The 21306-nt window shown below is 37.8% G+C and overlaps 1 protein-coding gene across 1 annotated transcript in view; it reads right to left on the bottom strand.

Annotated features, from left to right (window-relative positions):
- Window positions 1-13636: 13636 nt before the first annotated feature.
- Window positions 13637-21306, bottom strand: part of ISL1 (ISL LIM homeobox 1) — a 57335-nt gene continuing 49665 nt past the window's right edge. Inside the window, exon 6 of the mRNA XM_055554791.1 lies at window positions 13637-13761. Coding sequence (XP_055410766.1) covers window positions 13726-13761 — 36 coding nt within the window. The 3' untranslated portion in view covers window positions 13637-13725. The remainder of the gene's footprint in view (window positions 13762-21306) is intronic.

Below are 21306 nucleotides of genomic sequence, written 5' to 3' on the forward strand. Positions count from 1 at the left end.
GGGTTTCACTCTCATTCAACCCCTCATTATTGCCATCTGTTGCTTCTTAGTAACATATTTTACAGAAATACACAATAAGCATTACATAAAATTCAGAGAAGAACATTTCCCAACATCTTCAGTCATCCAACGAATGCAAATTTAAAACCAGAATGAGATACCACTACATGCTCTCTAGAACCAATAAAATCACAATTAAAGAATAAAATAAAGAGAAAATGAAACCTTGATATTTGTAAAATTAATTGAGTTGTTGCCATCCACATTTAGGGCTACACTTTGCTAAAAATTAATTATGGAAATCTTTCAACAACTCAATGCAGCTCTATGTTCCTTTAATTTTAAGCTTTAACTGACCTTAAAATATTGATTTGTAATTTATCTGTTCAATTCACATTTAATAGAAGTTCAAATATAATAAGCTCAGTCTTGATTAATAACCTGGGCTAATGGGGACAGAATCACAATGTCTATATTTTTTTTCAGTGCAAGGTTGACAATACTCAGTGTTGGTGGATGTGGAACAACTGGGACTCTTGTGTGTTTCCAGTGAGAATGTGTTAGTAAGATGGCACTATAACTTTAGAACTGAGTTTGACAGTTTATAGTGGATTTAAATATCCATTTATAAGACCCACTTGTTACTACTTCAGGTTCTCTATGAAGTAGATGTCACGACTGGGTTGAGAGATGCAAGGAATTTGTTTGGAGGAGCACCTCTAAACAATAAAGGGTAGGACCCAGAGAAGATGGAGAAATAGCCTTCAAACCGATACAGGTCTGATAACCTGTGAAACACAGAGGGAAGGAAGAGAGGATTGGTAGAAAGAATATTGAATTCTTGTGCAATTTCAAGAAAGATGAGATCAAAAAAACTGAAGTCAAACTCATCCATTGGAGGAGTCTCACATCTCAGTGGCATGCTGCTGCTGCTGCTGCTAAGTCCCTTCAGTCATGTCCGACTCTGTGTGACCCCACAGACGGCAGCCCACCAGGCTCCCCCGTCCCTGGGATTCTCCAGGCAAAAACACTGGAGTGGGTTGCCATTTCCTTCTCCAATGCATGAAAGTGAAAAGTGAAAGTGAAGTCGCTCAGTCGTGTCCAACTCCTAGCGACCCCATGAACTGCAGCCCAACAGGCCCCTCCGTCCATGGGATTTTCCAGGCAAGAGTACTGGAGTGGGTTGCCATTGCCTTCTCATGGGCGTCTCTAATTTCCCTATTGTGCTGAATCATGGCTGGGAAGCATGGGAAGCCTGTGGGTAGGATGTGCAAATGGTGGTGGATACAGAGAGCTGACAGCTGGAGTTTTTTGTCACTGTGCTCCACAGTTTTAAGGCAATTGCACCTCAGCAATTTTAATCATCCATATTTACCTGAAGAAATGAAAGCATATATCCACACAAAGATTTTGTATAACTTAATACCTTCCTTGTCTATTCTTCTCTACACTTAATTGACACCTCTATTACAGAACTTACCAGCTTATATTATTGACAATTATTATTAATCTAGTTTTTTTTCTTGAGTGTGAAGTTCTTTAAAATATCATTTTATATTGTATCTTTTACTAATTGCATCACCCAGTATTTCTGAGTATGTTCATACAAAGACTTACATACATAAAGCAGAGAATCTTTATTCATATTAGTCAAAAACTGGAAATATGTCCAACAACAAATGAATGAATAAACAAACATGGTATATCCATTCAATTCTATTCTGAAATAAAACAAAATTAACTACTGATACACATAACATCATGGATGAATCACAAAAACATGTGAGCAAGGGAAATCAGACTTAAAACACTGTATATGATTCTATTTATTTAAAATTTTAGAAAAGGCAAACCAAGCTATAGTGACAGAAAGCAGATCAGTGGTTGCTACAAAGGGAATGGAGAAAACTTTTGGGATGATGGAGTTCTGTATCTTGATGTGGTAGTGGTTACATGGATAGATACATCTTTCAAAACTCATTGAAACATACTTTAACATGTGTACATTTTATAGAGTGTGCATTATAGCTCAGAAAATAGATATGTTAAAGGTATGTTAGAATTATTTATAAAATATTTATAAAATAACATTTCCAATGTTTGCTCTTCTGTAAATATGGAAGATTCAAGAGGTTAGTTATTTTAAAATGTGGAAGATAAACAACATAGGAATAGATTATTCTTTCACATTTGGTCAAACATGAAACTGAGCCATATTTGGTCAGACAAGGTGTTTCTATCATATATGACATGACTAAAAACAATTTTAAATTTAAAGCAATTTTAAAAATCATCAACACTTACCTGTTAAATATCTCAAGTAAGAGAATATTGCTGAAGTTACTGATGTAAAACAAATAAGTAAAATTCACAACTGCATATTTTTGCAATCCTAACATATTAAAGAAATACACAAGTTGTTCTGTCTTATCCATGAATTAAGGGACTCACATTTTTATTTCAGCCATTGAAAAAGGAAGCACAAGAGGGTTCTCATTCCCAGATGAGACAGAGGAAAAGAGAGAGACTTCAGGGATACCTAGATTGAAAGAAATTCTTGCTGGCATGTGTGCATGCTCAGTGGCTTCAGTCATATCCGACTCTTTGCAACACTGTGAATGGCAGTCCACCTCTGTCCACGGGATTCTCCAGGCAAGAATACTGAAGTGGGTTGCCATGTCCTTCTCCAGGGAATCTTCCCAACCCAAGAATCAAACCCATGTCTCCTGTATCTCCTGAACTGCTGGTAGATTCTTTATCGCTGAGCCACCTGGGAAGCCCGGGAAAAATTCTTAGGAATATTATTAACAGTCAGTGCTATTGTTGAAAATACAGATATCATCACAGACAGAGAAATGCAGTGGTAATAGCTTTTGGTGATAACTTTTTCCCAATCAACATGTTATCAATATATACCAAGGCGCAAATAAAGCTATAAAAGAGTAAGGCTTAATTCATAACCCCTACCTGAAAAAAGCCATCTGGAAGGTGAAGTCAAGTGGGCCTTAGAGGGTGTGGAGAAAAGGGAACCCTCTTCCACTGTTGGTGGGAATGCAAACTAGTGCAGCCACTATGGAGAACAGTGTGGAGATTCCTTAAAAAACTGGAAATAGACATGCCTTATGATCCAGCAATCCCACTGCTGGGCATACACACTGAGGAAACCAGAAGGGAAAGAGACACGAGTACCCCAATGTTCATCGCAGCACTGTTTATAATAGCCAGGACATGGAAGCAACCTAGATGTCCATCAGCAGATGAATGGATAAGAAAGCTGTGGTACATATACACAATGGAGTATTATTCAGCCATTAAAAAGAATACATTTGAATCAGTTCTAATGAGGTGGATGAAACTGGAGCCTATTATACAGAGTGAAGTAAGCCAGAAAGAAAAACACCAATACAGTATACTAACGCATATATATGGAATTTAGAAAGATGGTAACAATAACCCTGTGTACGAGACAGCAAAAGAGACACTGATGTATAGAACAGTCTTATGGACTCTGTGGGAGAGGGAGAGGGTGGGAAAATTTGTGAGAATGGCATTGAAACATGTAAATATCATGTATGAAATGAGTTGCCAGTCCAGGTTCGATGCACGATACTGGATGCTTGGGGCTGGTGCACTGGGACGACCCAGAGGGATGGAATGGGGAGGGAGGAGGGAGGAGGGTTCAGGATGGGGAACACATGTATACCTGTGGCGGATTCATTTTGATATTTGGCAAATCTAATACAGTTATGTTAAGTTTAAAAATAAAATAAAATTAAAAAAAAAAAAAAAAAAAAAAAAAAAAAAAAAGAAAGCATCACTGTGAACAAAACTACTGGAGGTGATGGAATTCCAGTTGAGCTCTTTCAAATCCTGAAAGATGATGCTGTGAAAGTGCTCCACTCAATATGCCAGCAAATTTGGAAAACTCAGCAGTGGCCACAGGACTGCAAAAGGTCAGTTTTCATTCCAATCCCAAAGAAAGGCAATGCCAAAGAATGCTCAAACTACCACACAATTGCACTCATCTCACACGCTAGTAAAGTGATACTTAAAATTCTCCAAGCTAGGCTTCAGAAATACGTGAACCATGAAATTCCAGATGTTCAAGCTGGTTTTAGAAAAGGCAGAGGAACCAGAGATCAAATTGCCAGCATCTGCTGGATCATTGAAAAAGCAAGAGAGTTCCAGAAAAACATCTATTTCTGCTTTATTGACTATGCCAAAGCCTTTGACTGTGTGGATCACAATAAACTGTGGAAAATTCTGAAAGAGATGGGAATACCAAATCACCTGACCTGCCTCTTGAGAAACCTGTATGTAGGTCAGGAAGCAACAGTTAAAACTGGACATGGAACAACAGACTGGTTCCAAATAGGAAAAGGAGTCCGTCAAGGCTGTATATTGTCACCCTGCTTATTTAACTTATATGCAGAGTACATCATGAGAAATGCTGAGCTGGAGGAAGCACAAGCTAGAATCAAGATTGCTGGGAGAAATATCAATAACCTCAGATATGCAGATGACACCACCCTTATGGCAGAAAGTGAAAAAGAACTAAAGAGCCTCTTGATGAGAAAAAGGAGAGTGAATAAGTTGGCTTAAAGTTCAATATTCAGAAAACTAAGACCATGGCATCCGGTCCCACCACTTCAGGGCAAATAAATGGGGAAACAGTGGAAACAGTGGCAGACTTTATTTTTGGGGGGCTCCAAAATCACTGCAGATGGTGATTGCAGCCATGAAATTTAAAGATGTTTACTCCTTGGAAGGAAAGTTATGACCAACCTAGACAGCATATTGAAAAGCAGAGACATTACTTTGCCAACAAAGGTCTGTCGGGTCAAGGCTATGGTTTTTCCAGTGGTCATGTATGGATGTGAGAGTTGGACTATAAAGAAAGCTGAGCGCTGCAGAATTGATGCTTTTGAACTGTGGTGTTGGAGAAGACTCTTGAGAGTTCCTTGGCCTGCAAGGAGATCCAACCAGTTCATCCTAAAGGAGATCAATCCTGGGTGTTTATTGGAAGGACTGATGTTAAAGCTGAAACTCCAATACTTTGGCCACCTGACGCGAACAGCTGACTCATTTGTAAAGACCTTGATGCTGGGAAAGATTGAGGGCAGGAGGAGAAGGGGAGGACAGAGGATGAGATGGTTGGATGGCATCACCAATTCAATGGACATGGGTTTGGGTGGACTCTGGGAGTTGGTGATGGACAAGGAGGTCTGGAGTGCTGCAGTTCATGAGGTCACAAAGAGTCAGACATGACTGAGCAACTGAACTGAATTGAACTGAACCTGAAAAAAAAAAACAAATTAGAAATACATATCCCATTGGATGTGGGTCACTAAGACATTTTTAATCTAAGTAAAACATGAAAATGACTGATTGAAGAGTGGTCTAATTTAAGTGAGGAAAAATTCCTTTACCCTCTGCCAAGCACCCTGGTGCCAACCACCAATATCAAAGGGGAGCTGAAGTCAATTCAGAGACTGTCTATGAATGTTTTCATTGGGGGACATTTAAATAATTACCGAAATAATTCAAGCAAAACTTATCTTTTACACAACTGAGTTAGGTAATTGAAGAAAACTAGATTAAAATATCTGTTGTAATAGATCACAGTTTATATTTATTTCTACCTTCAAAATGCTTAAAATCATGGTTGAGTATGTAATATTGTTCATTACTTTTGTAGTAAAAGATAAGGTTTTCCTTGGTGGTGCAGATGGTAAAGAATCAGTTCTATTCAGTTCAGTCGTTCAGTGGTCTGATTGTTTGAAACCCCATGGACTGCAACACACCAGGCTTCCCTATCCATCACCAACTCCCAGTGCTTGCTCAAACTCATGTCCATCAAGTAAGTGATGCCCTCATGGAGTACTTCAAAATATCTCCCTTAACATCTTATCTCAGTACCCCATAACTGCCCCCCTTCCACAGTCTATCACTGAAAATGGAATATACTTTCTGGGCTCTGTCATCATAATAACTAGAAAATACATAGTAACAATAATGATGTACTAATAAGAGGATGTGTACATGACCATATACGATGCTGTAAAAAGCAAGAAAACATTAAAACACATATAGCCTTTTGAATCACTATTTAGTCACATGCTAAGCAGAGATGATATCTACACTGCCTATATAACTGCCCAAACTTCTCTTGTCTCTCTTTTATGCAGTTTGGCTCAAGATGTTTATTCCACATTTGTTGGAGGTAAAATTAACAAGTGTATCTATGGGAATTGTGAGAGAAGAAGAGAAGAAACCCCCTGAGAACTTACTCCTTTTCTATTGGACATATAATTAGCAGCTCTGACTTTAACACAACAGAGGATCATCCTTGAAGGCTACAATTTATATAGTGAGGTTCCTTAGGGAAATTACCTTTACTTCAGTAAATGATATACCATTAAAATTGGGAAAAAGTAATATACAAGGATTATGACTTTTAGTAGACTGACATCAAGGAATGTAAAATTCCTGAGAAAAAGAAGAAATTAAGAATTTCTGAACATCAGTTCAGTCACTCAGTTGTGTCCAATTCTTTGTGACCCCATGAACCGCAGCACACCAGGCCTCCCTGTCCATCACCAACTCCTAGAGTTCACCCAAACCCATGTCCATCAAGTCAGTGATGCCATCCAACCATCTCATCCTCTGTCATCCCCTTCTCCTCCCACCCTCAATCTTTCCCAGCATCAGGGTCTTTACAAATGAGTCAGCTCTTCACATCAGGTGGCCAAAGTATTGGAGTTTCAGCTTTAACATCAGTCCTTCCAATAAACAGGACTGATCTCCTTTAGAATGGACTGGTTGGATCTCCTTGCAGGCCAAGGAACTCTCAAGAGTCTTCTCCAACACCACAGTTCAAAAGCATCAATTCTTCAGCGCTCAGCTTTCTTTATAGTCCAACTTGCACATCCATACATGACCACTGGAAAAACCATTGCCTTGACTAGATGGACCTTTGTTGGCAAAGTAATGTCTCTGCTTTTACAGTTCTGGTCTAACTTGGGAATTCTTACATAAAAAACACCACTCCCTGGGAATTCTCTGGTGGCCAGTAGTTAAGCCCAGCTTTTGCTACTGTGGTCTGGGTTCAATCTCTGTTCTGAGAAACTGAGATTCTGCAAGTCATGAGGCTTGGCAAAAAACCAACCAAACAAATGACAACAACAAAAAACACCACTGTTCCATTCCATTGGCTTTAACACTGTTCCTATTTACTACATACAAGTGTACACTACACACCAGCTAGCCATTAAAATTAACACAATTATTATTCTGTAGTGTAGATGTTGAGACATCAATCACAAATGGAAAAACCAAAATTAACATTTAAAAAATAAGAATTTCCACAATTTTGCGTTCCTTATGTATTCCTGCTGTCTTTCTCCATTCAGAAAATTCAAGGTATTTTTATTTATTTTTTATTTATTTATTTTTTTCACGTTGAGAAAGGTTTTTTTTTTTTTTTTTTAAAGTTTATTTTATTTTTAAACTTAACATAACTGTATTAGATTTGCCAAATATCAGAATGAATCCGCCACAGGTACACATGTGTTCCCCATCCTGAACCCTCCTCCCTCCTCCCTCCCCATACCATCCCTCTGGGTCGTCCCAGTGCACCAGCCCCAAGCATCCAGTATCGTGCATCGAACCTGGACTGGCAACTCATTTCATACATGATATTTTACATGTTTCAATGCCATTCTCCCAAATCTTCCCACCCTCTCCCTCTCCCACAGAGTCCATAAGACTGTTCTATACATCAGTGTCTCTTTTGCTGTCTCGTACACAGGGTTATTGTTACCATCTTTCTAAATTCCATATATATGCGTTAGTATACTGTATTGGTGTTTTTCTTTCTGGCTTACTTCACTCTGTATAATAGGCTCCAGTTTCATCCACCTCATTAGAACTGATTCAAATGTATTCTTTTTAATGGCTGAATAATACTCCATTGTGTATATGTACCACTGCTTTCTTATCCATTCATCTGCTGATGGACATCTAGGTTGCTTCCATGTCCTGGCTATTATAAACAGTGCTGCGATGAACATTGGGGTACTCGTGTCTCTTTCCCTTCTGGTTTCCTCAGTGTGTATGCCCAGCAGTGGGATTGCTGGATCATAAGGCAGGTCTATTTCCAGTTTTTTAAGGAATCTCCACACTGTTCTCCATAGTGGCTGTACTAGTTTGCATTCCCACCAACAGTGTAAGAGGGTTCCCTTTTCTCCACACCCTCTCCAGCATTTATTACTTGTAGACTTTTGGATCGCAGCCATTCTGACTGGTGTGAAATGGTACCTCATAGTGGTTTTGATTTGCATTTCTCTGATAATGAGTGATGTTGAGCATCTTCATGTGTTTGTTAGCCATCTGTATGTCTTCTTTGGAGAAATGTCTATTTAGTTCTTTGGCCCATTTTTTGTTTGGGTCATTTATTTTTCTGGAGTTGAGCTGTAGGAGTTGCTTGTATATCCTCGAGATTAGTTGTTTGTCAGTCGCTTCATTTGCTATTATCTTCTCCCATTCTGAAGGCTGTCTTTTCACCTTGCTAATAGTTTCCTTTGATGTGCAGAAGCTTTTAAGGTTAATTAGGTCCCATTTGTTTATTTTTGCTTTTATTTCCAATATTCTGGGAGGTGGGTCATAGAGGATCCTGCTGTGATGTATGTCAGAGAGTGTTTTGCCTATGTTCTCCTCTAGGAGTTTTATAGTTTCTGGTCTTACGTTTAGATCTTTAATCCATTTTGAGTTTATTTTTGTGTATGGTGTTAGAAAGTGTTCTAGTTTCATTCTTTTACAAGTGGTTGACCAGAGTTCCCAGCACCACTTGTTAAAGAGATTGTCTTTAATCCATTGTAAATTCTTGCCTCCTTTGTCGAAGATAAGGTGTCCATATGTGCGTGGATTTATCTCTGGGCTTTCTATTTTGTTCCATTGATCTGTATTTCTGTCTTTGTGCCAGTACCATACTGTCTTGATAACTGTGGCTTTGTAGTAGAGCCTGAAGTCAGGTAGGTTGATTCCTCCAGTTCCATTCTTCTTTCTCAAGATCGCTTTGGCTATTCGAGGTTTTTTGTTTTTCCATACAAATTGTGAAATTATTTGTTCTAGCTCTGTGAAGAATGCTGTTGGTAGCTTGATAGGGATTGCATTGAATCTATAGATTGCTTTGGGTAGTATACTCATTTTCACTACATTGATTCTTCCAATCCATGAACATGGTATATTTCTCCATCTGTTAGTGTCCTCTTTGATTTCTTTCACCAGTGTTTTATAGTTTTCTATATATAGGTCTTTAGATTCTTTAGGTAGATATATTCCTAAGTATTTTATTCTTTCCGTTGCAATGGTGAATGGAATTGTTTCCTTAATTTCTCTTTCTGTTTTCTCATTATTAGTGTATAGGAATGCAAGGGATTTCTGGGTGTTGATTTTATATCCTGCAACTTTACTATAGTCATTGATTAGTTCTAGTGATTTTCTGGTGGAGTCTTTAGGGTTTTCTATGTAGAGGATCATGTCATCTGCAAACAGTGAGAGCTTTACTTCTTCTTTTCCAATTTGGATTCCTTTTATTTCTTTTTCTGTTCTGATTGCTGTGGCCAAAACTTCCAAAACTATGTTGAATAGTAATGGTGAAAGTGGGCACCCTTGTCTTGTTCCTGACTTTAGAGGAAATGCTTTCAATTTTTCACCATTGAGGATAATGTTTGCTGTGGGTTTGTCATATATAGCTTTGATTATGTTGAGGTATGTTCCTTCTATTCCTGCTTTCTGGAGAGTTTTGATCATAAATAGATGTTGAATTTTGTCAAAGGCTTTCTCTGCATCTATTGAGATAATCATATGGTTTTTATTTTTCAATTTGTTAATATGGTGTATTACATTGATTGATTTGCGGATATTGAAGAATCCTTGCATCCCTGGGATAAAGCCCACTTGGTCATGGTGTATGATCTTTTTAATGTGTTGTTGGATTCTGATTGCTAGAATTTTGTTAAGGATTTTTGCATCTATGTTCATCAGTGATATTGGCCTGTAGTTTTCTTTTTTTGTGGGATCTTTGTCAGGTTTTGGTATTAGGGTGATGGTGGCCTCATAGAATGAGTTTGGAAGTTTACCATCCTCTGCAATTTTCTGGAAGAGTTTGAGCAGGATAGGTGTTAGCTCTTCTCTAAATTTTTGGTAGAATTCAGCTGTGAAGCCGTCTGGACCTGGGCTTTTGTTTGCTGGAAGATTTTTTATTACAGTTTCAATTTCCGTGCTTGTGATGGGTCTGTTAAGATTTTCTATTTCTTCCTGATCGAGTTTTGGAAAGTTGTACTTTTCTAAAAATTTGTCCATTTCTTCCTCGTTGTCCATTTTATTGGCATATAATTGTTGATAGTAGTCTCTTATGATCCTTTGTATTTCTGTGTTGTCTGTTGTGATCTCTCCATTTTCATTTCTAATTTTATTGATTTGATTTTTCTCCCTTTGTTTCTTGATGAGTCTGGCTAATGGTTTGTCAATTTTATTTATCCTTTCAAAGAACCAGCTTTTGGTTTTGTTGATTTTTGCTATGGTCTCTTTTGTTTCTTTTGCATTTATTTCTGCCCTAATTTTTAAGATTTCTTTCCTTCTACTAACCCTGGGGTTCTTCATTTCTTCCTTTTCTAGTTGCTTTAGGTGTAGAGTTAGGTTATTTATTTGACTTTTTTCTTGTTTCTTGAGGTGTGCCTGTATTGCTATGAACTTTCCCCTTAGGACTGCTTTTACCGTGTCCCACAGGTTTTGGGTTGTTGTGTTTTCATTTTCATTCGTTTCTATGCAAATTTTGATTTCTTTTTTGATTTCTTCTGTGATTTGTTGGTTATTCAGCAGTGTGTTGTTCAGCCTCCATATGTTGGATTTTTTAATAGTTTTTCTCCTGTAATTAACAATTATACAGAAGAGGAATTACCCTGCAAATAAGGGGATTGCAGGGTAATTCCTCTTCTGTATAATTGTTAATTGAATTATATATGAGAGAAATTTTTTTTTATAATTTTGATAACTTTAGCACACTAACAGAAATTTACTTCATTTTGCTTTGAGGTTCTGTAAAAGACCACACAAAAATTTAGTGAAGATTATATCACAAAATCTTTCTTTATTTGAATTACTAGTCAAATGTCTTTAGCCTATGACAAGAAGAAAATTTCAAGTTTAAGTGGTCTTTATATGAAAACAAAATAAAAATCTACTGATTTTTAAATACCGTATTTTTAAAAAATCAGTAGATTTTTATTTTGTTTTCATATAAAGACCACTTAAACTTGAAATTTTCTTCTTGTCATAGGCTAAAGACATTTGACTAGTAATTCAAATAAAGAAAGATTTTGTGATATAATCTTCACTAAATTTTTGTGTGGTCTTTTACAGAACCTCAAAGCAAAATGAAGTAAATTTCTGTTAGTGTGCTAAAGTTATCAAAATTATGAAAAATTTTCTCATATATAATTCAATTAACAATTATACAGAAGAGGAATTACCCTGCAATCCCCTTAGTTTCACCACTTAATGAAGAAAAGGAATGGCTATTCCTAAAATCTGAATTTTTACTAATTAGAACACAGTGGGAAAATATACAGCCAAAGAATTTTAAAGGCTGCATTACTGAACCCAGAGATATTTTATCATATAAAAAATGCATTATTATCATCCTCTATGAAGTGTTAAAAGTGAAACTGTTAAATATAGTTGGAGGCTTTGCTGATGACTCAGACGGTAAAGAATCTGCCTGCAACACAGGAGACCCAGGTTCAATCCCTGCGTCGGGAAGATCCCCTGGAGAAGGAAATGGCAACCCACTTCCTTATTCTTGCCTGGAGAATCCCATGGACAGAGGAGCCTGTTGGGTTACAGTCCATGGGGTTGCAAAGAGTTGGACACAACTGAGCAATTTCAAAAGAGAGTAATTAGTATTAATCCTTTGACAAACTAGAATACAACAAAAATAAATAAATAGTACATTTTAGGTTTTATAAGTAATAATTTTTATTTGAAATGTTTGACATTAAGATATTTTTAGTTTTTTAAAGATCAATTAATTAATCTCAGAAATATGATCCTAATTATTTTGAATGAATCTAAAAGATTTTTTATATAGGGTGGGATCCATGTAGATTTTTCACTAATAATAACAGTTAATCCATGCACAGACAGACTTAAGAATATCATATGCATGAACTCTTTCAATCCTCAGAGCGATTCTAAATGTTAGGTACTGTCATGACCCTTGTTTTATAGATGATAAAATTAAGAACCAAAGAGTTTAAGTGACTTTTGTTAGCTCAAACAGTATGAGGTGGACTCAGGATTTGAACCCAGCAGACTGGCTCCATATTCCACTGCTATACTATCTCCTCATTTTTACTGATCAGAACAGATGTGTAAAAATATAAAGGAAAAACTGTGTTAGTAATAAACTGGCCTTTTTGGTTTGGTTTAGAGGGAAAAGAGGGATGACAATTGCAAATAATATTGTATCTATAGTGAAATATCAACTTAAACACAAGCTGGGGGTCAGATATATTTGGCTATGTTTGGAAAATTGGTGGAACAACAACAGGGGCCAACTAAATGAGAAAACGATGGAATTAGCTGAGACCCCAGCCTCCACCACATGCACACACTACTGTATTCAAAATGGATGACCAGAAAGGATCTGCTATATAGCAAAGGGAACTATGCTCAGTATTATCTAACAACTTAAATGGGAAGAGAATTTGTATATGTGTAATCAACTCACTTTGCTGTACACCTGAAACTAGCACAACAGTGTCAATCAACTATACTCCAATATAAAATAAAAGGTTAAAAAACCAAGTCAGTTTTGTTATTTGCTGCCAAAAGATGATCAATACAGTTTTATTTCCTCCTTATCTGAGCTTTCTCTCATTCTGTCTCAAAAATCTCGCCTTCATTTGCAACCCAAGGTATGTCTTTCTTTGACTTCCATTGATTTCTTTCAGTTAGGAACACACTTAGGTATAACTCTAATATGGTGAAAGTGAAGTCGCTCAGTCATGTCCGACTCTTTGCGACCCCATGGACTATAGCCCACCAGGCTTCTCCATCCATGGAATTTTCCAGGCATGAGTACTGGAGTGGGTTGCCATTACCTTCTCCAGAGGATCGTCCAGACCCAGGGTTGAACCCTGGTCTCCCGCACTGCAGGCAGATGCTTTACCATCTGAGCCACCAGGGAACTCTAATATGGTAGTGCTTTGTAAATATACAGTTACATGCTAATATTATTCTGTAATGCATAGTTACTAAATATGCTAGTACTTTTTCCAAACTATACCTATAAACAGTATAGGTAAGCATTCAACAAATACAGATTGAACTGAATCATCAATGTCAAATCTTATACTATTATAATCACTTTTGATTTATTCTATATAAACATTCTCATAAGAGGAATCTTATTTTGTAGCACACTGCAAACATGTTTAGCAGAAGACAAGATGTTTATCTTTTAGCAAAGAAAGAAGACTCAATCTGCATGTCATGTTGTGGCATTAAATTCAACTTTATTTAAAAATGCACGTTTTCTTTATGGCTTAAATCACATAAACAAATTTTTAAAACATTCTACTTTTCACACTCTTCTGTCAGACTCCTACAACTGAAGGTTACTTATCTTGCAACCTAGCCTAAAGTCAGCAATAAGGAGTTTCATATGAACCAGCAATTCCACTTCTGGACATATATCTGGAAAAAAATGAAAAGACTAATTTGAAAAGATATATGCACCTTAATCTTCATAGCAGCACTATTTACAATAGCCAAGACATATATATGAATGACACGTGCGTGCGTGCTCAGTTGCTCAGTAGTGTCTGACTCTTCACAATACCATAGGCTGTAGCCCATCAGGCTCCTCTGTCCATAGAATTTCCCAGGCAAGAATACTGGAGTGCATTGCCATTTTCTACTCCAAGGAATTTTCCCAAGCCAGGAATCGAATCCATGTCTCCTGCATCTCCTGCTTTGCCAGGCAGATTCTTTACCACTGAGCTGCCTGGGAAACCCCATATATGAATATTACTCAGTCATTAAAAAAGACTTAAATTCTGCCATTTCCAACAATATGGATGGACCCTGAACGTACTACGCTTAGTGAAATAAGACAGACAAAGACACTTTATGCTATCACATGTAGAATATAAAAAATAAAACAAATGAATGTACATATAAAACAGGAGCAGATTCACAGATTAGAAAGCAAATTAGCAGTTACCAGAGGGTAGAGGGGATGGGAGTGGAACAAAACAGATAAGCAACAAAGATATATGTATAGGATAGGGAATTAAAGCAATCTTCATCTAATACTGTTAAAGGACTTTAACCTGCAAAAGTACTGAATCACTATGCTGTATACATGAAACAAATATACTATTGTAAAGCAACTATACTTCAATAAAAGAAATACATTAAAAAAAATTTCAGGTTCCAAACAGAAGCCCCAAAGTCTATGTAATAGAATTTCAGGCAAGTTATTCCCTTAGCTATATGAAAATGGGTAATAATTCTAAACTGCAGCATCACATTAATAACTAAACAAGATAAAGTTACTAAAGTATTTACTTGCAGATCATGACATGGGCATGAATAAATTTGAGAATTAGGTTGAGGCAAAACATACTCAGGATCTACCGATAGAAAAGTCAGACATCACTTGAGAAAAGAAGTTTTAGCCATTTTTTATTTTTACAAATCCAGCTATCTATATTCCAACCTACAGCAGATTAAGAGTAGCAAATCAAAACAATGATCAGAGAAAGCTCCAAGCAACCACTGTAATGATTATTCCTCACCCCCACTTTTCCTCTTTGGTAATGATACATTGTTTTTTTTGAAGTCTGTTAATCTGTTTCTGTTTTGCAAATGAATTCATTTGTGTCAGTTTTTGATTCCACATTTAACAAATAAACATGAATTTGTTTTTCACATTATCTTTTCATTTTTGATGTCTAGTGCTAGTAATACATATGACATTCTCAGTGTTCTGAATCATATAAGACAGTATTGATGTAGGTACCAACAGACATTCATCTTGTAAACTTATGGTATCAATAAATACAGTATAGTACTGTAAATGCTTTTTCTCTTCCTTATGATTTTCTTAATAACATTTTCTTTTCTCTAAGTTCCTCTATTGTAAGAGTACAGTATACAATATATATAATATACAGAATATGCTGTTAATCAACTGTATATGTTATAGGCAAAGGTTCTGGTCAACAATAGGCTATTAGTAGTTACGTTGGTGGAGTATCAAAAGTTATATGCAGATTTTCCACTATGTAGTGTGTTGGTGCCCCAAACTTCCAAGTCGTTCAAGGGTCAACTGTATTTGTTATTGTTGCCAAATCAGAGCAAGTTCGGTAACAACAAGACACATTTAGAGTTATCTTGCTGAAACTGAGGAAGTATATATAAAATCTATTTTTAAAAAATGAGCATGAACCTCCAATGCAGGTGTCATGCAAATAAATCCCTGTACATTATACAGACTTGAGGGCCTCAGATTATTAACACACAATAGAAGTGTGTTGAGTGTACTAGCAAAAGCAATGGGTCTAGGCTCGTATTCAAATTATAGCTCTACCATTTATAAGCTGGGTCTAGTATTTAACCCAAGTTACCCCAGCTGTAAAAGGAGATAACAATAACTATTTAGCAAGGTTATTTTAAAGACCTAAAAAAAAAAAAAAAAAAGGCAAAAAACTGAAGTGCCCATAGCACCGTAATGTAACCGTATTCATTCAATACACTCTGTATAAGGGGGCAGAGAAGTATATAATACAATTTAGAATGATTTTTTTTTTCATTTAAATTATTTCTTATTTAAAAATTGTCCCATTTTAATGTTTTGCATTAAAAAGGGCTTCAATTATTTTGAAACTTTATTTATATGAATTCCTCATTCTTGTAACTGTAACTGTGTTAGTCACTCAGTCATGTCTGACTCTCTGTGATGCTATGGACTGTAGCCTGCCAGGCTCCTCTGTCCATGGAATTCTCCAGGCAAGAATACTGGAATGGGTTGCCATTCCTTTCTCCAGAGGATCTTCCCAACTCAGGGATCAAACCTGGGTTTCCTGCATTGCAGGCAGATTCATTGCTATCTGAGTCACCAGGGAAGCCCTCAGTCTTGGACAATACCAAATGAAGCATTACTACCTGTGAGTTAGAAATGCATACATCATTTGTATGCAAAATGCATCCAATTATCATAATAAGTAGGATGTGGGGAAACAGGCTCTTATCCATACTGCTGAGGTGAGAGGAAACTATCAGTCTGCCTGAAAGACAAGTTGATAACTTACATCAAAAGGTTCAAAATGATGTTCACTCTTTCATCCAGGAACTAGTAAACATATGATAGATTAATAAAAAGATTATATTTATTATATATATTAATTATATATTAATAAAGATTATATTTGTTATTTTATTAATAAAAAGGATTAATAGAAAGAATTCACCTATTAGAGATATTAGAAATATCCTAAAGCTTTGTGAATAGGAAAATTGCAAGCAAACTGTAATTACAGTTCATTCAGATGAAAGAGTAGATATTAATGGATGCAATCCAAAAAGTGCATGTAATTGTCATAAAAACATGATCGTAATTTAATGCTAAGGAGAAAGGAACAAACTGCAAAGTGCATACTATACACTGCAATGATAGGTTATGTGATGCTGTTAAAGTGCAGCACTCAACATGTCAGCAAATTTGAAACACTCAGCAGTGGCCACAGGACTGGAAAAGCTCAGTTTTCATTTCAATCCCAAAGAAGGGCATTGCCAAAGAATGCTCAAATTGGGGGGCGGTCCTAAGATGGCAGAGGAATAGGATGGGGAGACCACTTTCTCCCCCCAACAAATTCATCAAAAGAACATTTGAACGCTGAGGAAATTCCACAAAACAACTTCTGAATGCAGGCAGAGGACATCAGGCATTGAGAAAAGCAGCCCGTTGTCTTTGAAAGGAGGTAGGAAAAAATATAAAAGATTAAAAGAGAGACAAAAGAGGTAGGGACAGAGATCCGTCCTGGGAAGGGAGTCTTAAAAAAGAGAGAAGTTTCCAAACACCAGGAAACACTCTCACTGGCGAGTCTGTGGTGAGCCTTGGAACCTCAGAGGGCAACACAACTGGGAGGAACAATAAATAAATAATTAAAACCCAAGATTACAAGCCCAATGGTAACTCCCAGTGGAGAAGCAGCACAGACACCTGCATCCGCCACTAGCAAGTGGGGACTGGGCAGGGAGGCGCAGGCTGCATTGCTCAGAGTAAGGACTGGGCCTGAATGCCCCTAGGGCAATCTGAGGGAACTAACTTGAGATAGCAAACCAGACCATGGGATAGCTACCCCATGAAAAGCCCTAAACTAAAACACCGCCAGGCCTGCTCATAGAACAAAGGACTGACCAGAGCTAGCCGGCTGCGGACTGGCCCATCCCCCGCTGGAGACAGGCAGGCAAGGGCAGCCAGAGCCAGAAGGGGGAAATTGCAGGTCCAGAGAGGCATCATCTACCAAACTGCAAGCAGGCTTCATTGCTAACCAAGACTTCTTGGGATTCTGGACGGTCGACATCCGCCTGAGAAGGTGCACTGGCTGTACACTCAGAAAACTGAGTGGCAGGGATGGGGGAGGCGAAAAGTTGCAACTACTGTGCTTGCCAAACACCTGGCAACCTGAGAGGCTCGGACGTGGGAAGGGCACAAAACACAGGCCCAACTGAGTCTGTGCCTTTGAGGAGTACCCAAGTACCTGAACCTGAGTGGCTAAGACCTGGGAAGTGCATGTGACCCAGGGCCCACCTCAGACAGTTCCTGGCAGAGCAAGCTAGAACCTGAGCAGTGTAGACTGGGAAAGCACACACGGCATGAGCAGGGGCAAACCCAGTGTGGCCAAGACGCTGGGAGCACTTCCCACACATGCCAGTGTTATTTGTTTGCAGCGTTCCTCTCTCCCCACAGTAAGACTGAAAAAGTGAGCCTAAAAAAGTGTCCACCACCGCCCCCTTGGGTCACTGAAGAGACCAGCAAACAGAAGAAGCTAAATCAGAGGGAACCGCCCTGGAAATGACAGGTGAAATAGATTAAAACCCTGTAGCTAGCACCAACTACATAGGAAGGGGCCTATAAATCTTGAGAAGTATAAGCCGGATCAAGGAACTATCTGAAAATGAACTGACTCCACACTGTCCACAACAACACCAGAGAAAGTCCTAGATATATTTTTACTATTATCATTCTTTAAATTTTTAAGTCATTTATTACTCCTTTAATTTTCATTTTTATAACCTACTATTATTTGTAAAAAAAAAAAAAGACCCTATTTTTTAAAGCGAACTTCATATATATACGTATTTTATAATTTTTGTGACTTTGCTTTTTTTCCTTTAATATTGTATTTTTGAGACTCCAACCTCTACTCTAGATTTTTAATCTTTGCTTTTTGGTATTTGTTATCAATTTTGTACCTTTAAGAACCCAAACTTCAGTACCCATTTTTACTTGGGAGCAAGATTACTGGCTTGACTGCTCTCTCCCCCTTTGGACTCTCCTTTTTCTCCACCAGGTCGCCTCTATCTCCTCCCTCCCCCTTCTCTTCTCTACCCAACTCTGTGAATCTCTTTGTGTGTTCCAGACTGTGGAGAACACTTAGGGAACTGATTGCTGGCTGGATCTGTCTCTCTCCTTTTGATTCCCCCCTCTTATCCTCCTGGCCACCTCTCTCTCCTTCCTCCCTCTTCTCTTCTCTTCTCTGTGTAACTCCATGAACATCTCTGACCAGTCCAGACTGTGGAGCACACATAAGGAAGTGATTACTGGCTAGCTTGCGCTCTCCTCTTTCGATTCCCTCTCTTCTCCTCCTGGTCACCTCTATCTCCCTCCTCCCTCGTCTCTTCTCCATGTAACTCTGTGTACCTCTCTGGGTGTTGCTCACTGTGGAGAAACTTTTCATCATTAACCTAGATGTTTTATCATCAGTGCTGTATAGATGGAGAAGTCTTGAGACTACTGTAAGAATAAGACCGAAAACCAGAGGCAGGAGGCTTAAGTCCAAATCCTGTGAGCATCAGAGAATTCCTGACTCCAGGGAACATTAATTGATAGGAGCTCATCAAATGCCTCTATACCTACACTGAAACCAAGCACCACCCAAGGGCCAACAAGTTCCAGAGCAAGACATACTACACAAATTCTCCAGCAACACAGGAACACAGCCCTGAGCTTTAATATACAGGCTGCCCAAAGTCACTCCAAACCCACTGACATCTCATAACTCATTACTGGACACTTCATTGCACTCCAGAGAAAAGAAATCCAGCTCCACCCACCAGATCACTGACACACGCTTCCCTAACCAGGAAAACTTGACAAACCGCCAGTCCAACCCCACCCACAGTGAGAAAACTCCACAATAAAGAGAACTCCAGAAACTGCTCAAATATGGAAAGGCCACCCCAAACACAGCAATAAAAACAAGATGAAAAGACAGAGAAATAACCAGCAGGTAAAGGAACAGGATAAATGCCCACTGAACCAAGCAAAGGAGGAAGAGATAGGGAGTCTACCTGATAAAGAATTCCAAATAATGATAGTGAAAATGATCCAAAATCTTGAAAGCAAAATGGAGTTACAGATAAATAGCCTGGAGACAAGGATAGAGAAGATGCAAGAAAGGTTTAACAAGGACCTAGAAGAAATAAAAAAGAGTTAATATATAATGAATAATGCAATAAATGAGATCAAAAACACTCTGGAGGGAACCAACAGTAGAATAATGGAGGTAGAAGATACGATAAGTGAGGTAGAAGATAGAATGGTAGAAATAAATGAAACAGAGAGGAAAAAAGAAAAATGAATTAAAAGAAATGAGGACAATCTCAGAGACCTCTGGGACAATGTTAAATGCCCCAACATTCGAATCATAGGAGTCCCAGAAGAAGAAGACAAAAAGAAAGACCATGAGAAAATACTTAGGAGATAATAGTTGAAAACTTCCCTAAAATGGGGAAGGAAATAATCACCCAAGTCCAAGAAACCCAGAGAGTCCCAAACAGGATAAACCCAAGGCAAAACACCCCAAGACACATATTAATCAAATTAACAAAGATCAAACACAAAGAACAAATATTAAAAGCAGCAAGGGAAAAACAACAAAAAACACACAAGTGGATTCCCATAAGGATAACAGCTGATCTTTCAATAGAAACTCTTCAGGCCAGGAGGGAATGGCAGGACATACTTAAAGTGATGAAAGAGAATAGCCTACAGCCCAGATTACTGTACCCAGCAAGGATCTCATTCAAATATGAAGGAGAAATCAAAAGCTTTATAGAAAAGCAAAAGCTGAGAGAATTTAGCACCACCAAACCAGCTCTCCAACAAATGCTAAAGGATCTTCTCTAGACAGGAAACACAAAAAGGGTGTATAAAATCGAACCCAAAACAATAAAGTAAATGGCAACGGGATCATACTTATCAGTAATTACCTTAAATGTAAATGGGTTGAATGCCCCAACCAAAAGACGAAGACTGGCTGAATGGATACAAAAACAAGATCCCTATATCTGTTGTCTACAAGAGACCCACCTCAAAACAAGGGACACATACAGACTTAAAGTGAAGGGCCGGAAAAAGATATTCCATGCAAATAGAGACCAAAAGGAAGCAGGAGTAGCAATACTCATATCAGATAAAATAGACTTTAAAACAAAGGCTGTGAAAAGAGACAAAGAAGGACACTACATAATGATCCAAAGATGAATCCAAGAAGAAGATATAACAATTATAAATATATATGCACCCAACATAGGAACACCGCAATATGTAAGACAAATGCTAACAAGTATAAAAGGGAGAGTTAACAATAACACAATAATAGTGGGAGACTTTAATACCCCACTCACACCTATGGATAGATCAACTAAACAGAAAATTAACAAGGAAACACAAACTTTAAATGATACAATAGGCCAGTTAGACCTAATTGATATCTATAGGACATTTCACTCCAAAACAATGAATTTCACCTTTTCTCAAGCGCACACGGAACCTTCTCCAGGATAGATCACATCCTGGGCCATAAATCTAGCCTTGGTAAATTAAAAAAAATTGAAATCATTCCAAGCATCTTTTCTGACCACAATGCAGTAAGATTAGATCTCAAGTACAGGAGAAAAGCTATTAAAAATTCCAACATAGGGAGGCTGAACAAAACGCTGCTGAAT

Source organism: Bubalus kerabau, chromosome 18 (genome assembly GCF_029407905.1).
Source record: "Bubalus kerabau isolate K-KA32 ecotype Philippines breed swamp buffalo chromosome 18, PCC_UOA_SB_1v2, whole genome shotgun sequence".
In the NCBI taxonomy this organism is placed as follows: domain Eukaryota; kingdom Metazoa; phylum Chordata; class Mammalia; order Artiodactyla; family Bovidae; genus Bubalus; species Bubalus kerabau.